The following is a 23,770-nucleotide window of genomic DNA, read 5'->3' as shown; positions in this document are numbered from 1 at the left end:
ATATATATATATATATATATATATATATATATATATATATATATATATATTTTGTGAGCAGCTTAGTGAATGCTCTGAATCCTGTTTAAAGAATATTTAATATTCAAAATAAATAATTATTTCAACTACAATACATACAATTTAATTAAATAAACTTTATTAAAACAGTTTTAAACAGCGATTAAAATTGAATTGAAATAAATACAAAAAAAGCACCACAGAGGTAGCCTGCTAACGCACGTGGGAGTGAATGGACAAACTCACGTACCTGGATAAGATTTAAATCAAAGGGCTGATTAAAAAGAAAAATCGACCTGGTCCAAACACAGGACACATCGGGTGGCACATGCGACATTATCTGCAAGCAGCGCAAGAAAAACTGTCCGTCGCTCTGTCCTGCAGCTCAACACGAAGTCACGTCAGAGTGACTGGTTCTGCCCATCGGTGACGAGACATCCGGTCGGTATCGTCTGCGTCTTACATGTATCGGTTCTTGACGTACTCCCTGTACATCAACATGTCCTCCCTGCAGAGCGCCCGCACCTGCCCCCGGCCCGTCAGCACGCTGCTCTCAAACTCCTCTCGGCTGTCCCGGTCGACCTGCGGCGGAGAAAGGCTGTAGATGCTGTCCTCCGGGAAGCAGGACACCGGCTCTCTGAGGGACAGGGGACAGGGCAAAGGAGGCGGAGGCGCGTTCGATTAATGTCACCGGGTGATGAAAAGCGAGGGGTGTTTTAACCCAACATCTAATCCATTGGGAGCAAACACTGACTTTCCGCCTTTTTTACCATATTTTCAGGGTTTCTCCGTGCAAAATCATGTTGTAGCACTCTTAAGAAATCACTGAGTAGCAAATGCCAGAATATAGCCCAAAGTTAAAAAAGGGGGGTTTAGGGAGCATGAACAAAAGTCGCACTATTCAATTAGTCTTTACTGTTAATTCTCCAATAAACCTAAAACTTAAATTACATTTTTTTTTATATCTTGCTTACTGCCAGGTTAGAAGATAAAAGCGGTTATACTCAGAATAAAGCTTATGCAAAGCGCACCTTTCACACAAATGAACAGAATGAAAGATTAATAGATCTTTGTCCCAATTGTGCGTGCATCCATCTATCCATCTCTGTGACTTAAAAGCTCATTTTAATTTGAGGAGGAAACAAATCAACACACCTCACTGATACCTCTCAGCGAGTATCCGCCATATCATGACGTATCCTTTTCCGCTTTTCCCTCCAGCGATTGAATCAGCTTGTCTCATGCCTGATCGGTCAACAAAATGAACTACACGGAGGGAGGACTCAGACTAAAGGACTCCTGACGGTGAAAACATATGTGAGGTGCCTTAAAATAACGCCGTTGCATAACAGCTGACGTACCTGCCGGACCTCGTGGACCGGACACGAGGACGACAGGACCGGTGTGGATGGACTCACCATTGGACGGGGACGAAAGGGGAAAATACAGGCGGGTTTGAGGAGGGGCGCCAATCGAGGAAAGATGAAAAGACATTTTTATTTCAAGCGCACTGAAGCCACTAACTGCTTTTGTCCGCTGCACCAAATAAATTCTGACAAATAGAAATGCACCTGTGCTGCACAATGCATTTCCTTTGAGGAAACAAGGCATTTCAGCTGGTGAGGGAAAGACAGCTGGGACATCCACGTCCATGGAGCATGAAAATGCCTCCAACCTCTAAATGCTCTCGTGCCACTGAGCTCGCTTTCAAAAGCTTTCAGTTTTTTTAATTTATTTTTTAAGTATGGAATTTGAAGACCAGTGCGCTTTTTACAGGACAAACTATTCTTGCCAGAGCCTCATATTTAGCATACAGACATTAGAGTGGTCTTAACTGTCAACAGGAAAATCGATTTCCCAGAAAGCTGAAACATGCACGTTATTATTTTCAAATCGGTGACAACTTTGAATCTCAAGTAAAAACATTGTGCCTTTGTGTGATTGTGCATAAAATATATAAACGAAAACAAGAATATGCATGTGAGCATTAATGAGATGACAATAATGAACAGAGGAAGCTTAGTCTTAGTCTTTTATCTTCTCTCTGATAAAACGCTACAGCCTGCAGCAGCCCGCCCAAGCGGACACGTCCAGTGTCTGTGAGCAAAAGGAGAATACGCATCGAGATGACTCACGGCGAGACATTTTGCCATCGAGACGCTGTCCGTGAACGTGTGAGTGACCGCTGGCGCTGCAAAGAAACGGAACCAGACAGAGAAAGAGAAGCTGCAAGTGCGTCTGTACGGCTGCACATTGTCATCCCACGCGTGTGTGTGTGCGTGTGTGGTTCTGGCTGAGTAAAAAAAATAAGCCCCCCCGCCGGGGCGACGGCCGCAGCCATCAGAAAGGCAGCAGGGGGTGAACTGACCGACCGGGAAATACGAGCGACGGCGAGAAGTGAAGAAAGAGGTTATTACGGATGAAGATTAAACAGCGCGCAGTCAGAGGATTTCTTGGAGACGTCCGCTCGGCGAGGGCGACTGGGTTCAAGTGTGACCTCTCGCTCCTGCAGAGCGCTACGTCCTCTGGCTGCCGGTTGCATGTCCTGCAGCGGTTCGTGTTTGGAGACACCCGGAAGCTGCTCTCTGCCATGTTTGTTTACATTCTGTGAATCATTTTAGCAAAAGATATCGCTCTTCTCCGCAATCACGACATCTGGATTCCTCTTCAGCTGCGCCTCCTGCGGTGTCTTGTGTCCTTCTTCCAATTTGTTTGTAGAGTTTGCATTATCCAGAGCGAGTTGACAAAGACAGATTCTAACTACTCATGTTGCAACCTAGTGCTTAAAATCCCACCTGTGTGACGATCATCGAGTACTTATGGGCTGAAATCGTTTATTATTTCACTGTGTTTGGGTTTATTTGTCACATGTTTTACTCACAGGCAGATGATGTTTGCCAGGTTTATGTGTTCGGTTCTTTCCACCCGGTGCTGGCTCTCTCCCAGATGTGCAAACCTACAGGAAAAAAAAAGAAAGACGGATAGAAAATAAATATCCTGCAAAATTGACAAAAATCAACTGTTTATTTTGATCCCTGGCATTGGCTATTTTATTGCATGTCCCTCCCCTCTCCTTCTAGCGCTCCATCTCCCTCCCTCCCCCATTTCTGGTCAAATGACTGCAAAAATGTCATCAAAACTAATTGATTATTGATTATTATTACCTATTTTATAAACGAGCGCGACGTATCTCCAATTTCACCTTCGGATGTTTTTCTTTTGCAAAGATACAATAACATGCAGCCGTTGAGAGTTGCCTCCTGGCGCTTGCTCGTGCTTATTTAATATTAATACACTGATTAGCAAAGCTTTGGCTGCAAGCTGACGTCTTTGGAGCAATTTCAACTCCCACCCTCAATAATGAATGCAGTTTCATTGTCATTATGTGCCAGTACAGCAGGAGGATATGAACAACATTCTTCACAATAATATGAATACAAAAAAAAGAGTCTGCTGCTTTGCATCATGATCGTCTGTGGAACAACTGGCATTGGTTTTCTTCGTCAGCACAGTACATTTAATCTGTATATGAATGATGAAAAACCCTCCAAAAGGAGGTCTCAGAGCAAGTTTGAGGGGTCATAACATAATTAAATGGATACAAAAAATAAGCACCAATAAATAGCGGTTGATTTTAAGGGGATCTGAGCTTTGTATTGCATTTTATTAATGTACAAGTTCATGTATTTTCTAAAATGTTTTTTATTTTTTTAAAGAAAGGACCATACATTATGCTTAAATAACACATTTTTACAGGCAAGAAGCTTCGGCTGGCTCCTTCAAATGCACATTTTATCCAACGTGCAGTTCATTTTCAGACTATCTCATCAACTAGGTTGCAGGTAGCAGGCAGGGAGAAAGGACAAAAAGAAACAAAAAATGAAATAGATATGAGGGGGCAAAGGTATAGAAAAGGCAGTGAGGTCAGAAGTGTGATGCACACAGCAGGGCAGAGTTGACAATGTCCCTTTTGCAAAATGACATATCACCCCCGAGGGGGCCGCTGACACTTACGGTTCGTCTCCGTCTAGGGGACTGGGTGCATTGTTCGTAACAATAAAAAAGAAAGCGTGTTTAATGGCCGACGTCAAAAAAAAGGCTGCAGTTTGCTTCGACGTGACACCAAAAAAAGAAAAAAATTCTCTGAACACAGTATTCTGAGAGCTGAATGCAAAACCATCAAACAAAAGCCAGCTAAGGTTTGTTGCTACCAAGCACGAAAACAATGTTAGTAGTGTTCGTGCACATGACGCATTAAGTGTAATTCTTAAACAGTGCATGTGTGTGATTACCTTTCATAAATGAGCAGGTCTTTCGCAGCAGGAAACTCAGCCAGATTGAGTCCGTAGGGCTCTTTTACCGACTGCTGCTGGATCTCCTGAGGGGGCGAGCGAGGAAAGGTAAGACACCGCAGTACGTGAGTCTACGTGCAAGACACAAGAACACAAACAGGATATAACGGAAGCTTCACCGCGGAAGTTCGGAAAGCTCGCCGACAACCTGCACCTTCAAACCGCAAAACAAGTAGCTGCAGCCCAAAGTATAAAATTCATATACGAGGTCGTCGGGTTCAGACGCTTCGGTCCAATCGATTCACCCCGGAGTGTAATTTAGGAAACTAAGAAAGTAATTGGATTGCCCCCGTCTGACGAGTTGGGTTGATGTTTGGAGACGGTGCCCTCTTGGGGGGTCTTGCAGAGAGTGTCCGATGATTAGAGAGACAATAACCATAGGAAACGAGATCATCCGTTTATAAAGGGTCAGACCAGTCCGAGCGGATTCTAAAGGGGATTGATGTGCGACAGGTGTGATCACAACTCTTTTAGGCATTAGCAAATCAGGACTATACAGGGGGGAAAAAGACAATAAAATCACAACCGAGTGCCGTGGATCAGGTGAGCATAATGTGTGCAATTAAACAAAAAGATTTATTACTTAAATTATGAGAAAATTAGATAAAGCTATTATCATTAGTTTTATTACAGTACTACGAAAGTAAAAAGAAAGGTGTCTCTCTTAGTCAGGACGTGCTGTGAGTCATCTAACGCTTTTCCTTATCTTAGTAAACAAAGAACATTAAGGCCAATAAATAAAACATTTTATTCCTTCATTTTATAAAAAGGTTTAGAATACGTAATTTAAAAAGGAGCATGTTAATGACCACTACACTGCTGGGATCCATTCAGCCTCTCCATCCAGCGAGGCCAGAACACATCACAACAAAAGAAGAGTGAGGCGGATCACATTTGCATCCAGAACAATACGTTGAGGCCAAAGTGGACACCAGACAACAGAGAGGGAGAAGTACGGTGTGATTGAGCTCAGTTTCTGTGTTGCATGCAAACAGCATGGATGCATCCTGCCTTGTGGTGCAAGACGGGAGGGGCCGTGTCGCGTTGTAGTTGTGCGTTTTCTTGGCAGACATCCGGCCCTTTTATAACAACTGATTATGATCCGACTTCTGCAATGTAAACCACGTAATAGTCCTTTATGGATATGTAATCCAAAAATGTGGAACTTGGTGTACAATATACTCATTTCTAATCATGACATGTGGGGAAAGTCTGACTGACTAATACATAGAATTCACCCTCCATGGTTTATTAGAACTTGGTTATAAAATGTGATATTATGGTAAGAGGTAATTAAGTGTTGCCATGTAATATTAGCTTTCAAATAAGATCAAAAAGGGGACAAAACTAAGGGTATTAAAAAGGGTCACTGATATAGTTGTACTTAAAATAGCCATATGGGTCAAAACCTGCTATTAAGTACATATTATAGGTATATTATATGCTTACATTAAATGATGGACTATATTCATCATTATATCTTCAAATCACATGAACATTTTTGAAAATCAGGAGGTAAATATTATGAAATCATAACGGTGAAACTCATCCTCGCTGATGTTCAAAGTAATAGTGTACAAATGACATGTTCAATGTCGTGACCTGCTGAAATAACGCATTCTATTGGATTCCTCGATAAAATGAAACAAAAAAAATCAAGTCATAATGATTACCGGGAAAGCCTTGTGATAGAAAAGGGATTTTAAAATTTTAAGTGCAAACCAATTGTCAAGGATCAATTTACCACGATGGTGGAAATGCTGCTCTGCACTCTTGGTCCCAAGACGGACGGACGTAGAAGGAAAGCGGAACCGGCCTCAGTGAGACGAGACCGCCATGAACGAGAAAACATTGATTTTTTCAGACTTGATGTACGTCTCAATTGTAAACCTCGATTCACTAAATCCCCGAAAAAGAGCCACTTCCTCGTCTTGAAAAAGGATGTGAATGCAATGCTGGCATAAAGCAATAAAGCAGGGATTTTTAGCCATAGACTCTTAAAATAACATTTACAATAAAGTTATGATATTTTATGAAAGAACAAAGGTCCAAGAAACAGCAACTGTGAATCCACACAGGGACAGAGACACACACACACACACACTGTGAATCTGTTCATGCAAGCACACGTATGTTGAGGGGGACTTGAAATGAGCACGTGTCATTACATGGGAGTAGTAATGATCTGCGGTTTAAATATTTCAACAGAGGCAAATGCGTGAGAGCGGAGCGTGTGCGTCCAACACGTGAGCGAGCTCTCCGTGTGTCAAAATATTCATGACCGGCTGCCGGCTCGAAGCCCCGACGAGGCGGGACTGGTGGAGAAAGGGAGGGGAAGCCTCAAGATCAAAACGTGTCCTCTGGGATTCTATGTGGATAAATCCCATTTGCTTGAAAAGTATGACAACATCCCAGTAGTTGCTATTTTCCTTTAAAATCCACCTTGTGGTCAATGGCGGCTGACATGAAGATGGGAATCGAGAAACAGTCCCCAATTATAACCTGAGAAAAATCTCAATGAATGTTGAAAGGACATGAATCAAACTTAAAATCCCACAAAAACCCAGATGACACGGAGGAGGCAGATTTTTTACGGATCATTAACAAAAGAACATTGTGGGCCGGAGGCAGTGACCTCAAGAAAACATTTGCTCAACAGCTGACCTCTTTTTAGAGGCGTCCCGAAATAACCACCGAAAGCAGCAGAGGTGTCAAGTAACAAAGTACAAATACCTTGTTACTGTACTTAAGTAGAGATTTTGGGTATCTATACTTTACTGGAGTATTTCTTTTTCAGACTACTTTTTTACTACTTACATTTCCACGTAAATATCTGTACTTTCTACTCTTTACATTTTAAAAACAGTCTCGTTACTTCCGGCTTCTCCAGATAAATGGCGCTACCCGGACAGAGTGAATGTGATTGTGTTTGGATGAGAAGTATAAACATTTAGCATCCAGACACCCGATTGGTTTTCTCCGCGATGCGCCGGCAGATCGGAGCGACACCGGGTGGGAAAAGTAGTCGGTGGAAAGTTGGTATTTATCGACATGGAGCCTCGTCCTCTTCCTCCTCCTCTTCCTCATGCAGAGTCCACGTAACGTTAGATGAGTATCTTCGTGACTGTGGGTTTGTCCTAAATGTTTTATTGAGTCTGGCACAACACAGCGACTTGCAAGCGGCGTATTAAATAGAGTGATGTGTGTCTTAATGCGGCTTTGCAAATGAACACAAAGGGATTCTGTATTTGCTCATGAAGCCTGAACATACTGGTTATTTGGCCAATGTTTTGATAAGCGACCGCTGCCAGTTCAGTGTTTCCCATCATTATAAACAGGGGTGCGCCCCCCATGACGTAGTGAACCTGGGGGAGACACTGCAGTCTACCTAATCGATGCGAACAACGTGTGTGTGACTCGTGTCACTGGAAAATGGGTTGTGGTTTTATCTGTTTAAGTCAGATACATATGTTGTGTTGTTGTGTCTCTGAATGTCGCCATGTTTCCATCATCCCAACGGCAGGTCACGTGATCTGCAGGCACCTTCTGATCACATTGTAACGGACTGACGTGTTGTGTGAGCGAGGTTACACATTAAGAGTTTGTCCTTAAACGAATTTCTTACATTACTTTTACACTTTAAGTAGTTTTGAAACCAGTACTTTTACTTAAGTAAAGAGCTTGAGTCGATAAAAAGTCTTTTTAAACCCTAGTATCTGTACTTCTACTTGAGTAATGAATGTTAAATACTTTTGACACCTCTGGAAAGCAGACTAAGACCATCCCAACACAGGGACACATACCCCCTGGTGTCCTAAAAGCAGACAGGATCCCAAGGCACGAGTCCTACGTAGACTTCTTAATGACACCGCGGCCTTCGAGGAGGAAGCCAGAGAAGAGCCGACCGCGTTTGCCACGTACGTAACACAAGGGACCAACCAGAGAGGAGCGGTGTTCCTTTAGCGTTTCCTGACGTAATAGTGATTATGCTGCATGAAAATCTGCATACGTATCCGGGTACTTTCCTAAAGAGTACTTCCTGCACAGACTAGTCATAAAAAAAAAATCAAAATGATTGAGAACACAAATATAGATAAACATAAATTACATTGATAAAAATACTTATTTTTTGTATTTTACTACACAAAGCAACACCCAACGAAGTGGCTTCATTTACTTTTGTTCACTTTGATTCTTGTAAATAAAAGCTGGTTTGCCATTTTACGTCTGAGTCGGAACCAGCAGTTGACAACATGAGGCTGATACCGATGCAACAGTGTTGTGTCTTGTACATTGTTTTTTAAGGCAGCAGTGTTGTTTCTTAACAGATATGTGCACAGTGCTGTATGAGTGAAGGGAAGGGTCCACTGTGCAACGAGATGGAGAGAGAAAAAAAAAAAAAAAAAGAGGAGTAATAGTGTAATTCCCACAACTCTCTTGTACTCTCCCTAAAACGATGATGAACACAAACGCGCGCCATCTACACCCCCTCGAACTCCAGCCAAACCAAACACAGAACATTCTCTTTGAGGACTTTGAGGAAGTGGGAGGGGCGTGACACACTTGCACGCTCCCAGCTTTCCTCCCTATTAAACCATTTTGATTTAGTTTTGCTTGTTTTCTCAGCTCAAAGCGAATTGATTCTAATCAAACCGTAAAAAAACGCTGTTGGGACAGTGAACGTGTTTCTCTGATGTGAACAGACGTCGGCCTCCTACATGCTTTGTGTTTTCGTACCTCCTGTGTCCGGGTGCTCTCTCCAGACTCCGTTAGCAGTTTGATTGGGGTGGAGCGTTGGGACACGGAGGCGTCATCGTCGCGGTCGTCCTCCGAGTCGTCCTCCGACGTGCTGCTGATGGCCTCTTCGCTCGGGGGAGGAGGCGCGCTGGCTGCAGTCTTCCTCTGGAGCAGCGTCTCCTCCTTGCTGCTCTTGCTGCTGAAAAATATCATTTTTCTTTTTTTTTTCACGTGCCGAGTTTACAGGAACCGTCAGGGTCAGTGGGATGTAGTGACTGTAAATAGTCTGCTCGAACGAGACTAAAACAACAAAGCCCGCGAGATGAATATGTCACATAAATGGTGAAAAAGCCGGATTCACAGGCTGTGATTATGCTCCTCATGCTGAATAGGATAGTTAGATAGTTAGATAGATAGATAGAAATGCTGAATTATTTTGAAAGAAATGTACAACAGCAGTGCAAATAAATGATGGTAAACACATAGTTAAGCATCTTCATAAACCAACCTTGTTCTTACCAACTTAAACTGTTGTATATTTATACTATGTGACTGTTACTGTTATTGTGATACTGTGGACCCTAAAAAGATGAGTGACCGCTTTGTGGAAGCGAACAGAGATCCAAATAGAGGAAAACACCAGAGCGGTGCAAAACATTGGAGGGGTCAGGTGTAGTGTAGTTGTGTTCATGCTGTCCTACAATGTTGTGGAGACTATTATCAGTCATGAGCACATGATGTTTTTATTTTGACATAGTACCCCTGTGTGTGGAGGGGGGGGGATGATTTTAAAAACGTACGCACACGGATGCAGTTTATCAAAGGCAAATTAAACACTGTGTGTTCTGAACAAAGATAGGAAAAAGGGAGATGGCCTTGTTTTTGGTAACATGAGAACACGGTGTCAGAATAAGCCGTGTGTGTGTGTGTGTGTGTGTGTGTGCGTTTGTGTTTCAGGACTCGGTGACATTGAATTTGTTTTATGAAAAAAAAAAAAAAAAAACACCAAACAAACAAACCATAACAAACGTGGACCTGTAACGTAACCTGAGATTCACTCACCCCAGCACTGACTTCCCCGTTTCCTCAGGCTTGCGGACTGTGAATGGGCTTGGATCCACTCCAACTGTCTTGGGCATAAATTCCCTTTATGAGCACAAATAAGAAGGGGGCACATTAGCTGGCCGCCTGCAGCAACATCAGCAGGGAATTAACATTTTGTAGCCCATAAGATGTGATGCAATAATCAACAAACATTTCACCAATGTTGACCAATGAATTCAGAGCATTATTATATTGATTGTGTACGTTTCGGTGTGTTCACCTGGCAGAGTTGGTCATGGCGATGCAGAAGGTGTCGTCGAAGGAGGTAAGCTCGTACGGTTTGAAGAACTCGGTGTAGATGTCGATGCTCTCCTCAAAGCGGTTCGCTCTCCTCACTTTGACCTTCTTCATGGTGTCCTCGCAGGAGACTGGAGAGCAAACACACCGACACTCAAGCTTTAATCACACCAATGCTACAAATGGATCCAACCAACTGGGGAGCTAAGGCCTGACGTTTCCTCTGTAAAAACAACGATGTATTGTCCCGTCAAAGATTATGGATATTGAAGACATTACTGCAGATATCATACCTTCATCATAGGGCACTGGGAGGTAGGACAAGACTCCTGCTGACCACCACATTGTGTAACTGGAGACAGACAAGAGACCCAAATATTCAAAACGTCAAGGTGGGCAATAGATCCGTATTATAAATGGTAAAATAATGAGACAAGCCATCGCCTTGATTCATGATATTACTGTTGACATTTCCTGGTTGGTGGAGTTGTTAAATCCACATTACTGAGGAGTATTTTATTGGTTGTGAAAGCACCAATGGTCATGCCTACTACAAAATATGAAAGATTTGTGTTAATCCCGTTGGCGCATACAAGGTCCGGCAATTATTTCAAATTTTAAAATAAATTGAGCCCTGAGAGCGCAATGGGCTGCATTCTAGGAAAAACTTACATTTTTCAAGAAATAAATACGTTGGACGCATTCATCTTGATAACACATCCGGCTGTGGCTGTGAGCCGGTAAGCAGACCTTCGGAGTGCCATACAGAATTACACCTCAAGGCCATAACTGGTTACGGAAGTCCCAATTTAATACCGATGCCGAAATGACCTCCAACAAGCAAACAAGCCCATCAGCGAGGAAATTATTTCTACTGTATGCTGTTATTTTTGGTGTCAGACTCCGTAAATTACATTTTCACAAGCAAAAGTATTATGTCGGCCAGTTAAAAAGGAAACAAGTGGTTTATGTCCCAAGTCGCTTACGGGAAAACCTCTTATGTCCACACAAAAGGAAAGGAACTGGAAGCTGCTTTTTAAACTCTCAACCGCAGTTTATGTATTCAGACGCAAGCACGTGTGTGTGTGTGTGTGTATTGGGAAGTGCACAAGTGTTCTACCTGCGTCTGTCTAGGGGGAGCGCCATGGTGTTCCTCTGATGCAGGTAGAAGTCTGTGGGAAGCTCCCACAGGTGCGGCCTGGACTCCGATGGCTGGTAGACTTGAAGAAACAAGTTGATGGCGTCCTGTCGGTCAGCATCTAACAACGACAACAACATGAGGGTATTATATCTACTAAATATTCTAGTGAGAGTCTATAGGGCTAAAATTAGATGAGGAAAATTGCATCATTCAAATCATGTACATGTCATATATGTCACTTGAAAGCTATTGGAAATTGGCTAGGAAACACAGTTTTTATTTGAATACTAAACCAATACCGCGGCTTAGTAATGATGTTTTTGTTCTTACCTACAGGGGAACTAATACAGTGCATATACTGATCTTAAACCGCATTGTTTGTTTTTTAAATTTTTGGTAAACCTATCGAACTGTCACACGTTTAAATGTCCCTCAGAACACACTTCACTTGTCCTTCATATTTGTAAGAAAAGAGCAGAGACTCTTCTCAGAGCCAATGAATTAAATATAATTGAAGCCAAACTCACTCAAGCACAAGTCCTCCACCACAACACGCCTGGCTCTGTAAGTGTTTTGCATGTTGCCCAGTTTGGTGTCATTTAATGCCTCCCCCAACTGTGAAGTTGTGTGCATGCGATTCCAAGCCTTGCAGCCATTTGAAACTAAAGTGGTTTCCATTAAAAACCTGCTGCCGAGCATTTCTGCTTTTCAATTTTCAGCCTGAGATTCATGCAACACATGTAGGAGCTACGGATGCGCTGTGCACGCGTGAAACAGAAGTAATTAGTAAAGCCACGCGATGTATTGATGAAATGCAAATCTGTCAGGTCTCTTTAATCAGCACACATAGCCTACCCGCAACTGCTCTCTTTCGATTTAAGGCTGCAAAGCAAATGGCAGCATGTTCTGTATGTCCGCTGTGAGTCAGAGAGAAGCTGTCAGCGTGCTCTGCAGAGATGTCAAAGCACGCGTCATCCGCTGCAAACGCAGTGACGATTGGTGTGAATGTTCCGAGAAGCATCACAAAAACGCATTTCCCAACATCTCCGTGATATTTTGAAATGTGCTTCACACTTGGTGTGAAAGGCATCGGCGATCACGGTGATAGTCAATTAGAGCAGAAGTCCTGGCCAATGAACAACCAACATCGAGTGAACGTGCGCGCAAGAAATTTGAATCTCAAAAAGGGAACTTCAGAACGTGAACGCTTCAGATTTCTGTCGACATTTCTTGCCTTTCTATATTCTACTTTGGTTCTTGGCAGAAGGTGCAGAGGCATAACTCAGCAACAGGGCAGCAGTCATCCTGGTGAAGGACTTCAAATGACGAGACTTGATATATGTCATGCTGTTACAGAGTGTGCAGTTGGTAGAATATGGCTACTTGCGTATTATAGTATGTGTGTGTGTGTGTGTGTGAACTGCATTATTTAAGCCACTTGACATTTCATTCTGAATAAACATTCTGCGACATTCCCAGCAGCCACTTTTCAAAATTGAGAACGACAAGAATCGAAAACGAAGGCACAGACAGGAGGTCGACTCAGTAAGTCAAGCAGCACCGCTCTATTACCCCTGACGTAAAGTGAGGCACTTCTATTTAAACCTGGACCCTGACATCCCATGTTTTTAAGTCCAACTTACAAATATGGACGATTATTTCTCAAATTGGGTCAGTATTGAACAAAAGCCTTATATAAAAGGCACTAAAATGCGTTTTTTTGTCACTTTTCAGCTGAGAATGTTATTTTAATATCATATAATCAGAACAAACAAGCTCTTTTAGTGAACGTAACATTGACGCTGGGCAATTACACTTACAGCTCGTTTCACAGCAGCCTTAAACCCTTTTCCCTCAATACAGGACCAATTTCCCGTTGTCCCCATTGACACCAAATAACAAGATTACCCTTTACACAAACTTCCTCCTAACTGGGGCTTCAGATGCCACCTGTCACTGGTGAGCTGTAAAAACACATTTTCAGAAGGTGCCATTTGAGAATATTACAAATTAAAATCACAGCAAAGCCGCTGTATCAAGTTGTGATTGGCAATTAGATAAAAGAGGGATGCAATCGAGAAATGAAATGTCCTAAAAATACCCCTATTGCAGTTGTTGACAACAATTGATGTTAAAAAACATCCTTGTTACCGGCACCCACAGTCCTCAGGGAACTACGCTGGATCGAACTGTGAGTCCTCAGCTGTTGTTGCTGAAATGTGTCCACATTTAGTCATTTTTAGACAGTGTGTTACATGACAGGTCGGTTGGAGAAATGGTTTGTAATTTGCAGCAACACAATATCCTTTTGGAAGATGTGGTGTTCAGGGTGTGTAAAGCGCTTCACGTTCGGTTACTTTTCCCCCATTTACACTGTTTTTTAAGGAAGCCGCAGACAATCAAAAGCAGAAAGGTGGGAGCTGCAATCACACTGAGCAGGTCTGTGTTGAGCTCTGAATGTAGTTGTACTGAAGGACACAGTACAGAACATACTGTCAAAGTGTCAAACTGAAATAGTCACGTGACACTGGCCAACAGGAAAAATCCCATGTTAGAGTTTCCATTAGTTAGTCTGAATTAGATTTGTTCAGGAAAATACTCCAAATGACTCAGACCAAGCAGTGCATTACGAGGAGCTCTTTCCTTCTAAATATATGACATTATCTATGGTCACATTGAACATGAAGGTTTGGGTTTTACAGGGTGCAGTGCAGTAGATTAGTAACCTGCACATAGAACCCCGTCATAATTAATTTTTGCATTTTTATCAGAAACGCACCTGAGAAAGCATTGCTGTAGTAGCGCGACAGCGTCTGCATGATGTCCTTTGAGTGTTGTGTCCAGGGAGCGATCTTGCGGTAGGTCTTGACCCGGTGGACCAGCTGGGAGCCGCCGTACTGCAGAGACAAAGTGTCTCCGTGGTCCTCGTACAGCTCCTCGAACAACCTGGTCCCCACACACACATGCCACATACGTTAATATGCTTTATATATTTTACTATATATTGTGCATCACACAGGGTTACAATACATGCTGCATTTAATGGGGGATCCTAATGAGTGAAAAATCGTAAAAAGAGTTCAGATATTTGAGATATACATATTTTTCTATTTTTCCCGTCGTCCTAAACACATTTACCAAAAGGTGTGTGAATAAAACGTATACACGCTTAAATACGGAGCTTACCTCACACAGTCGGTGTCGAACTGGAGTTTCGGCTTGTCAATCATTCCCAGTGCATAAAGCTGATAGGCCAGCGCACACTTTCCCACCATGAACTGGGCAGTGTTGGTCCGATCCAGACAGTCCACGCAGTTGGTCCGCAACACACCAGTCTATAAGAACAAAGACATGTGAAACTTACTGATGGCATTTCATTTCATTCATTCTTCTCCAGGACTTTAATGTATGTAGTCACAATAAAGTGTTTTCAATAGCAAGCATACCTCCATGAACTTACCTTTAGTAAGTTGCGGCCATTATATTACAGTTAAAAGCTTCAATATGTTATAGAATGTCACTTTATTTTCATGAAAAAACTCATTGTGCAACTATAGTAGTTTTGCAGCCATAGCAATGAATGCGGAGATGCTTTTTATACAAACACTACAAGATGCTTTGCCCTTGATCTCTCTCCTGAACTGATTAGTGGGTTTCTGTGGTTTTATTGTTACCTTACACAGCTCTATTAATAAATCTGATGATGATGAATGATTGGTCTTCATTATATAACAATATTATCTTGTACTTTCCTTCGTAAAAAAGCTGCAAGAGAGAAACACATTTGTAGTATTTGTATTTTAATTATTGACACAAATGTTTCAGCGAACATACCTGCACCCGTCCACTGGCTGTGATGTATCCACCTAAATCTCCCCACCTGACGAATGGACAAGAACACTTAAATCGACTTAAAGAATAAAATACTGCAACCATACAAAACCCATTAAAGTGCACAAAGCTGAAACCCTGTTATAACACTGTTATAATAGCCATTTAAGGGCTGAACATAATAGACTAGATACAAACTAGAAAAGGCATTTCCTGCTGAAAATGCGTTGGAATGCAAAAAGCTGAAAGCTGCACTGAATATTTAAAAATAGCTGAAAATACAGAAAGTTGAAGGGAATTTGAATACATTTGCTGAATATTTAAAAATAGCTGAAAATACAGAAAGTTGAAGGGAATTTGAATACATTTGCTGAAATAAAAGATATTAGAAAAGCTGAAATTAATTTGAAATAGCTGAAAATACAGAAATGGGAGAAGCTGAAAGGAATTTGAATAGATTTGCTGAAAAAGCAGAAATGAAAACAGCTGAAATAAATGTGAAATATTGCAAAACAGAAGTTGCAGGAGCTTAAATGAATTTTAAAAAGTACAGAAATAACAAAAGCTGAGATGAATAAAAAGAGGTTTAAAATTGTTTGTAGTAATGTTAGTTGTAATTTGGGTATCAGTACTAGCAGTAGAAGTCGGTTTAGTATCAATAGCAGTAGAAACAGCTGGAATACTGATACTATTAGCCATAGTAGTATTTTTAATAACATTAGTAGTAGTTGTATTAATAGCAGTAGAAATACTAGTAGTATGGTAGTAGAAGTATCAGTTGTAGTTCTACTGAGGTACTAGTAATATTCGTAGTGGTTATAGTAGTATTTGAAAGAGCAATGCGTATTTCAACGAAACCGCTTCATGGTTAAGGTACAGATAATCATTGAGGCTTTTAGTTTGTAATGATGGAATTGGGTGAGGGGGGGTTGGGAGACAGAATGTTTGTTATTCAAACTAAGAAGTTTTTAATTAATAGGCCTCATCACTAACATTACAGTAAAAATTCCCTCCATGGGGCTTTTATTTTGAAATTATTGGATTGGGTGGGGTGGGGGGGGTGTAGATAGAGGGAGGGAGGGTGAGAGGGTGAGGAAGGGAGGGGTGATGAGGAAGAGATAGAGGGAGAGAGGGAGAGGGGAGGAGAATTAGACATACTGACTGACTGAGAGTGATTAACAGTGAGAAGAGGTCAGGGTGGAGGGGGGAGGGGGGGCGAGTGTCTTTATCATATTGGTCTGTTGACAGAAAGCATAGCTGCGTCATGTGACTCCACTAATCAGGTCACAAGGAGCAGCTGTGAGTCACAGACAGATCCTGCAGCGTGTGAGTGCTCGTAACCACGACAACGACGCACCTGTGATCATTAACGAGCGGCTGCAAAAGGCAGAGACATGGCAGCGAGTTACACAGAATCCACACCTCAAACAAATGAGAACCAGCGCAAAACTATAACAGCTATCTAAAAAAGACTACGTTTGTATGAGACCCAAGACTCTACCGAACGCGTGGATGAGCTTTTTATGTCTGTCCGGTAATAAATACGGCTCCTATGGCCGTTGACAAAACGTGTACCTTGTGGATTTTTGTGAGAAATATGTCGGCAGATTTGTATTGGAGCCTATGGGGCTTTTGGCAGAGGTTGTGTCACTCAAACACTCCTTGCGCCAAAACTAAAAAACTCTGGGATTCCATGAACACATTAATCCAATCAGCACAACCATACCCTCATTAATCTGAAGAAATGAAGCCTCTAGAGTGTATACTTTGGCTGCAAGGACAGAAGTTCCATATTTTTTTAACCAGATTCCTGCGATGCCCCACACTCTAGCCTCGAGCTCTCCACTCTAGCAGACGCAATACACACTCATGTAAAAGTCAGAAACGGAGCGAAAAACTAGTGAAACATAATCAGTGATTATGAAAAAAGTACAATAGATATCAAGAAGCAGTTTTTTTCATAAAATAGTTGAGACTTGTGTCAACATTTGAAAGTTGAAATGATGTCTGTAGCTGAAAGATTGGCGAAGCTGAAGAATCTGAAAGTTGAAGAAGTTTAAGAGGATTTGAAAAACGATCTCCATTGGAAAACCATGTTAAAATATTAATGATTATAGATTTATATAAATTCAAGCTTAAGAGCTAAAAAGCTGAAAAGTCATAGCACCCCTCTCCTGAAGGAGCTGAATAATTTAATATTTGAATGGTTTTAATAGCTGAAAGTGTGAAGGAGTTGAAAGGCGGCGCGGAAGAAATAGAAGAAAAACTAGAAAAGGCATTTCCTGCTGAAAATGCGTTGGAATGCAAAAAGCTGAAAGCTGCACTGAATATTTGAAAATAGCTGAAAATACAGAAAGTTGAAGGGAATTTGAATACATTTGCTGAAATGACAGATATTTGAAAAGCTGAAATGAATTTGAAATTGCTGAAAATACAGAAATGGGAGAAGCTGAAAGGAATTTCAATAGATTTGCTGAAAAAGCAGAAATGAAAACAGCTGAAATAAATTTGAAATATTGCAAAAAAATACAGAAATGAATATTAAAAAATTGCTGTTGATAGAGGCATAAGAATAGCTGAAATTATTTTAAAGAACTGCTGAAAATACAGGAAGTGGGGAAGCTGAATTTCAATAGATTTTCTAAAAACAGAAGTTGCAGGAGCTTAAATTTGTTTAAAATTGTTTGTAGTAATATTAGTAGTAGTATTAGTTATAATTGTGGTGTTAGTAGTACTAGCAGTATAAGCAGTAATGGTAGGTTTAGTATCAATAGCAGTAGAAACAGCTGGAATATTATTAGCCATAGTAGTATTTGTAATAACATTAGTAGTAGTTGTAGTATTAATAGCAGTAGAAATACTAGTAGTATGGTAGTAGAAGTATCAGTTGTAGTTCTACTAGAAGTACTAGTAATATTCGTAGTGGTTATAGTAGTATTTGAAAGAGCAATGCGTATTTCAACGAAACCGCTTCATGGTTAAGGTACAGATAATCATTGAGGCTTTTAGTTTGTAATGATGGAATTGGGTGAGGGGGGGTTGGGAGACAGAATGTTTGTTATTCAAACTAAGAAGTTTTTAATTAATAGGCCTCATCACAAACATTACAGTAAAAATTCCCTCCATGGGGCTTTTATTTTGAAATTATTGGATTGGGTGGGGTGGGGGGGTGTAGATAGAGGGAGGGAGGGTGAGAGGGTGAGGAATGGAGGGGTGGTGAGGAAGAGATAGAGGGAGAGAGAGAGGAGGAGAAATAGACAGACATACTGACTGAGAGTGATTAACAGTGAGAAGAGGTCAGGGTGGAGGGGGGAGGGGGGGCGAGTGTCTTTATCATATTGGTCTGTTGACAGAAAGCATAGCTGCGTCATGTGACTCCACTAATCATGTCATAGGAGCAGCTGTGAGCCACAGACAGATCCTGCAGCATGTGAGTGCTCGTAACCACGACAACGCCGCACCTGTGCGGCTGCAAAAGGGAGAGACATGGCAGCAAGTTACACAGAATCCACACCTCAAACAAATGGGAACCAGCGCAAAACTATAACAGCTATCTAAAAAATACGGCGTTTGTATGAGACCCAAGACTCTACCGAACGCGTGGATGTGCTTTTTATGTCTGTCCGGTAATAAATACGGCTCCTATGGCCGTTTACAAAACGTGTACCTTGTGGATTTTTGTGAGAAATATGTCGGCAGATTTGTATTGGAGCCTATGGGGCTTTTGGCAGAGGTTGTGTCACTCAAACACTCCTTGCGCCAAAACTAAAAAACGCTGGGATTCCATGAACACATTAATCCAATCAGCACAACCATACCCTCATTAATCTGAAGAAATGAAGCCTCTAGAGTGTATACTTTGGCTGCAAGGACAGAAGTTCCATACTTTTTTAACCAGATTTCTGCGCTGCTTCAGCCTCTAGCCCGCGAGCTCTCCACTCTAGCAGACGCAATACACACTCATGTAAAAGTCAGAAACGGAGCGAAAAACTAGTGAAACATAATCAGTGATTATGAAAAAAGTACAATAGATATCAAGAAGCAGTTTTTTTCATAAAATAGTTGAGACTTGTGTGAACATTTGAGAGTTGAAATGGTGTCTGTAGCTGAAAGATTCGCGAAGCTGAAAAATCTGAAAGTTGAAGAAGTTTAGGAGGATTTGAAAGCAAACTCCATTTGAAAACCATGTTAAAATATTAATGATTATTGATTTATATAAATTCAAGCATAAGAGGTAGAAAGCTGAAAAGTCATAGCCCTCAAGCCAGAAAGGAGCTGAACATTTTAATATTTGAACGGTTTAAATAGCTGAAAGTGTGAAGGAGTTGAAAGGTGCCGCGGAAGAAATAGAAGAAGAAGCTGAAGAACTAGAAAATGCATTTCCTGCTGAAAATGCGTTGGAATGCAAAAAGCTGAAAGCTGAAATGAACTTTTTAAAATAGCTGAAAATACAGAAAGTTGAAGGGAATTTGAATACATTTGCTGAAATTATAGATATTAGAAAAGCTGAAATGAATTTGAAATTGCTGAAAATACAGAAATGGGAGAAGCTGAAAGGAATTTCAATAGATTTGCTGAAAAAGCAGAAATGAAAACAGCTGAAATAAATTTGAAATATTGCAAAAAAATACAGAAATGAATAGTGAAAAATTGCTGTTGATAGAGGCATAAGAATAGCTGAAATTATTTTAAAGAACTGCTGAAAATACAGGAAGTGGGGAAGCTGAATTTCAATAGATTTTCTAAAAACAGAAGTTGCAGGAGCTTAAATTTGTTTAAAATTGTTTGTAGTAATATTAGTAGTAGTATTAGTTATAATTGTGGTATTAGTAGTACTAGCAGTAATAGTAGGTTTAGTATCAATAGCAGTAGAAACAGCTGTAATACTATTAGCCATAGTCGTATTTGTAATAACATTAGTAGTAGTTGTAGTATTAATAGCAGTAGAAATACTAGTAGTATGGTAGTAGAAGTATCAGTTGTAGTACTAGAAGTACGAGTAATATTCGTAGTGGGAGACAGAATGTTTGTTATTCAAACTAAGAAGTTTTTAATTAATAGGCCTCATCACAAACATTACAGTAAAAATTCCCTCCATGTGGCTTTTATTTTGAAATGATTGGATTGGGTGGGTTGGGGGGGTGTAGATAGAGGGAGGGAGGGTGAGAGGGTGAGGAAGGGAGGGGTGGTGAGGAAGAGATAGAGGGAGAGAGAGAGGAGGAGAAATAGACAGACATACTGACTGACTGAGTGATTAACAGTGAGAAGAGGTCAGGGTGGAGGGGGGAGGGGGGGCGAGTGTCTTTATCATATTGGTCTGTTGACAGAAAGCATAGCTGCGTCATGTGACTCCACTAATCACGTCATTGGAGCAGCTGTGAGTCACACACAGAGATACTGCAGCGTGTTTACGAGTAACCACGGCAACGGCGCACCTATTGGATTGGGTGGGGTGGGGGGGTGTAGATAGAGGGAGGGAGGGTGAGAGGGTGAGGAAGGGAATGGTGGTGAGGAAGAGAGGGAGAGGGGAGGAGAATTAGACTGACTGACTGACTGAGGTGATTAACAGTAAGTAGAGGTCAGGGGGGAGGGGGGAGGGGGGGCTAGTGTCTTTATCATATTGGTCTGTTGACAGAAAGCATAGCTGCGTCATGTGACTCGACTAATCACGTCATTGGAGCAGCTGTGAGTCACACACAGAGATACTGCAGCGTGTTTACGAGTAACCACGGCAACGGCGCACCTATTGGATTGGGTGGGGTGGGGGGGTGTAGATAGAGGGAGGGAGGGTGAGAGGGTGAGGAAGGGAATGGTGGTGAGGAAGAGAGGGAGAGGGGAGGAGAATTAGACTGACTGACTGACTGAGAGTGATTAACAGTAAGTAGAGGTCAGGGTGGAGGGGGGAGGGGGGCTAGTGTCTTTATCATATTGGTCTGTTGACAGAAAGCATAGCTGCGTCATGTGACTCCACTAATCAGGTCACAAGGAGCAGCTGTGAGCCACAGACAGATCCTGCAGCATGTGAGCGAGTAACCACGACAACGCCGCACCTGTGCGGCTGCAAAAGTGCAGACACAGGACAGCGAGTTACACAGAATCCACACCTCAAACAAATGAGAACCAGCGCAAAACTATAACAGCTATCTAAAAAATACGGCGTTTGTATGAGACCCAAGACTCTACCGAACTCGTGGATGTGTTTTTATGTCTGTCCGGTAATAAATACGGCTCCTATGGCCGTTGACAAAACGTGTACCTTGTGGATTTTTGTGAGAAATATGTCGGCAGATTTGTATTGGAGCCTATGGGGCTTTTGGCAGAGGTTGTGTCACTCAAACACTCCTTGCGCCAAAACTAAAGAACTCTGGGATTCCATGAACACATTAATCCAATCAGCACAACCATACCCTCATTAATCTGAAGAAATGAAGCCTCTAGAGTGTATACTTTGGCTGCAAGGACAGAAGTTCCATACTTTTTTAACCAGATTCCTGCGATGCCCCACACTCTAGCCTCGAGCTCTCCACTCTAGCAGACGCAATACACACTCATGTAAAAGTCAGAAACGGAGCGAAGAACTAGTGAAACATAATCAGTGATTATGAAAAAAGTACAATAGATATCAAGAAGCAGTTTTTTTCATAAAATAGTTAAGACTTGTGTCAACATTTGAGAGTTGAAATGGTGTCTGTAGCTGAAAGATTGGCGTAGCTGAAAAATCTGAAAGTTGAAGAAGTTGAAGAGGATTTGAAAAGCAAACTCCATTTGAAAACCATGTTAAAATATTAACGATTATTGATTTATATAAATTCAAGCATAAGAGGTAGAAAGCTGAAAAGTCATAGCCCTCAAGCCAGAAAGGAGCTGAACATTTTAATATTTGAACGGTTTTAATAGCTGAAAGTGTGAAGGAGTTGAAAGGTGGCGCGGAAGAAATAGAAGAAGAAGATGAAGATGAAGAAATAAAGATTCGAAGAACAATACTTGGAATGCATCGTTAATGCATTCCAACAATAAAGATTCGAAGAACAATACTTGGAATGCATCGTTAATGCATTCCAACAATAATAAGTCGGAACTAGAAAAGGCATTTCCTGCTGAAAATGCGTTGGAATGCAAAAAGCTGAAAGCTGCACTGAATATTTGAAAATAGCTGAAAATACAGAAAGTTGAAGGGAATTTGAATACATTTGCTGAAAAGCTGAAATGAATTTGAAATTGCTGAAAATACAGAAATGGGAGAAGCTGAAAGGAATCAATAGATTTGCTGAAAAAGCAGAAATGAAAACAGCTGAAATAAATTTGAAATATTGCAAAAAAATACAGAAATGAATATTAAAAAATTGCTGTTGATAGATGCATAAGAATAGCTGAAATTATTTTAAAGAACTGCTGAAAATACAGGAAGTGGGGAAGCTGAATTTCAATAGATTTTCTAAAAACAGAAGTTGCAGGAGCTTAAATTTGTTTAAAATTGTTTGTAGTAATATTAGTAGTAGTATTAGTTATAATTGTGGTATTAGTAGTACTAGCAGTATAAGCAGTAATAGTAGGTTTAGTATCAATAGCAGTAGAAACAGCTGGAATACTATTAGCCATAGTAGTATTTCTTAATAACATTAGTAGTAGTTGTAGTATTAATAGCAGTAGAAATACTAGTAGTATGGTAGTAGAAGTATCAGTTGTAGTACTAGAAGTACGAGTAATATTCGTAGTGGGAGACAGAATGTTTGTTATTCACACTTAAAAGTTTTTAATTAATAGGCCTCATCACAGACATTACAGTAAAAATTCCCTCCATGGGGCTTTTATTTTGAAATTATTGGATTGGGTGGGGTGGGGGGGAGTAGATAGAGGGAGGGAGGGTGAGAGGGTGAGGAAGGGAGGGGTGGTGAGGAAGAGATAGAGGGAGAGAGAGAGAGAGAGGAGAAATAGACAGACATACTGACTGAGAGTGATTAACAGTGAGCAGAGGTCAGGGTGGAGGGGGGAGGGGGGGCGAGTGTCTTTATCATATTGGTCTGTTGACAGAAAGCATAGCTGCGTCATGTGACTCCACTAATCAGGTCACAAGGAGCAGCTGTGAGTCACAGACAGATCCTGCAGCATGTGAGTGCTCGTAACCACGACAACGGCGCACCTGTGATCATTAACGATCTACTGCAAAAGACAGAGACATGGCAGCAAGTTACACAGAATCCACACCTCAAACAAATGGGAACCAGCGCAAAACTATAACAGCTATCTAAAAAATACGGCGTTTGTATGAGACCCAAGACTCTACCGAACGCGTGGATGTGCGTTTTATGTCTGTCCGGTAATAAATACGGCTCCTATGGCCGTTGACAAA

At 41.4% G+C, this 23,770-nt stretch overlaps 1 protein-coding gene across 2 annotated transcripts in view; it reads right to left on the bottom strand.

Moving 5' to 3' along the window:
• Positions 1–135: 135 nt before the first annotated feature.
• fig4a (FIG4 phosphoinositide 5-phosphatase a) overlaps positions 136–23,770 on the bottom strand; it is a 38,373-nt gene continuing 14,738 nt past the window's right edge. Inside the window, exons 14-24 of one of the 2 annotated variants that reach the window (XM_040160366.2) lie at positions 15,424–15,469; positions 14,776–14,924; positions 14,369–14,535; positions 11,569–11,707; positions 10,742–10,800; positions 10,432–10,579; positions 10,170–10,253; positions 9,108–9,306; positions 4,311–4,396; positions 2,900–2,974; positions 136–655 (exon numbers count right to left, since the gene is read on the bottom strand). In XM_040160366.2, the coding sequence (XP_040016300.2) occupies positions 478–655; positions 2,900–2,974; positions 4,311–4,396; positions 9,108–9,306; positions 10,170–10,253; positions 10,432–10,579; positions 10,742–10,800; positions 11,569–11,707; positions 14,369–14,535; positions 14,776–14,924; positions 15,424–15,469 (1,330 nt within the window). In that variant the 3' untranslated portion in view covers positions 136–477. The remainder of the gene's footprint in view (positions 656–2,899; positions 2,975–4,310; positions 4,397–9,107; positions 9,307–10,169; positions 10,254–10,431; positions 10,580–10,741; positions 10,801–11,568; positions 11,708–14,368; positions 14,536–14,775; positions 14,925–15,423; positions 15,470–23,770) is intronic. The other variant, XM_040160367.2, reaches the window with a different exon arrangement.

The sequence above is a fragment of the Gasterosteus aculeatus genome, chromosome 18, assembly GCF_964276395.1.
Source record: "Gasterosteus aculeatus chromosome 18, fGasAcu3.hap1.1, whole genome shotgun sequence".
NCBI lineage: Eukaryota > Metazoa > Chordata > Actinopteri > Perciformes > Gasterosteidae > Gasterosteus > Gasterosteus aculeatus.
This window is presented reverse-complemented; position numbering and strand designations above follow the sequence as displayed.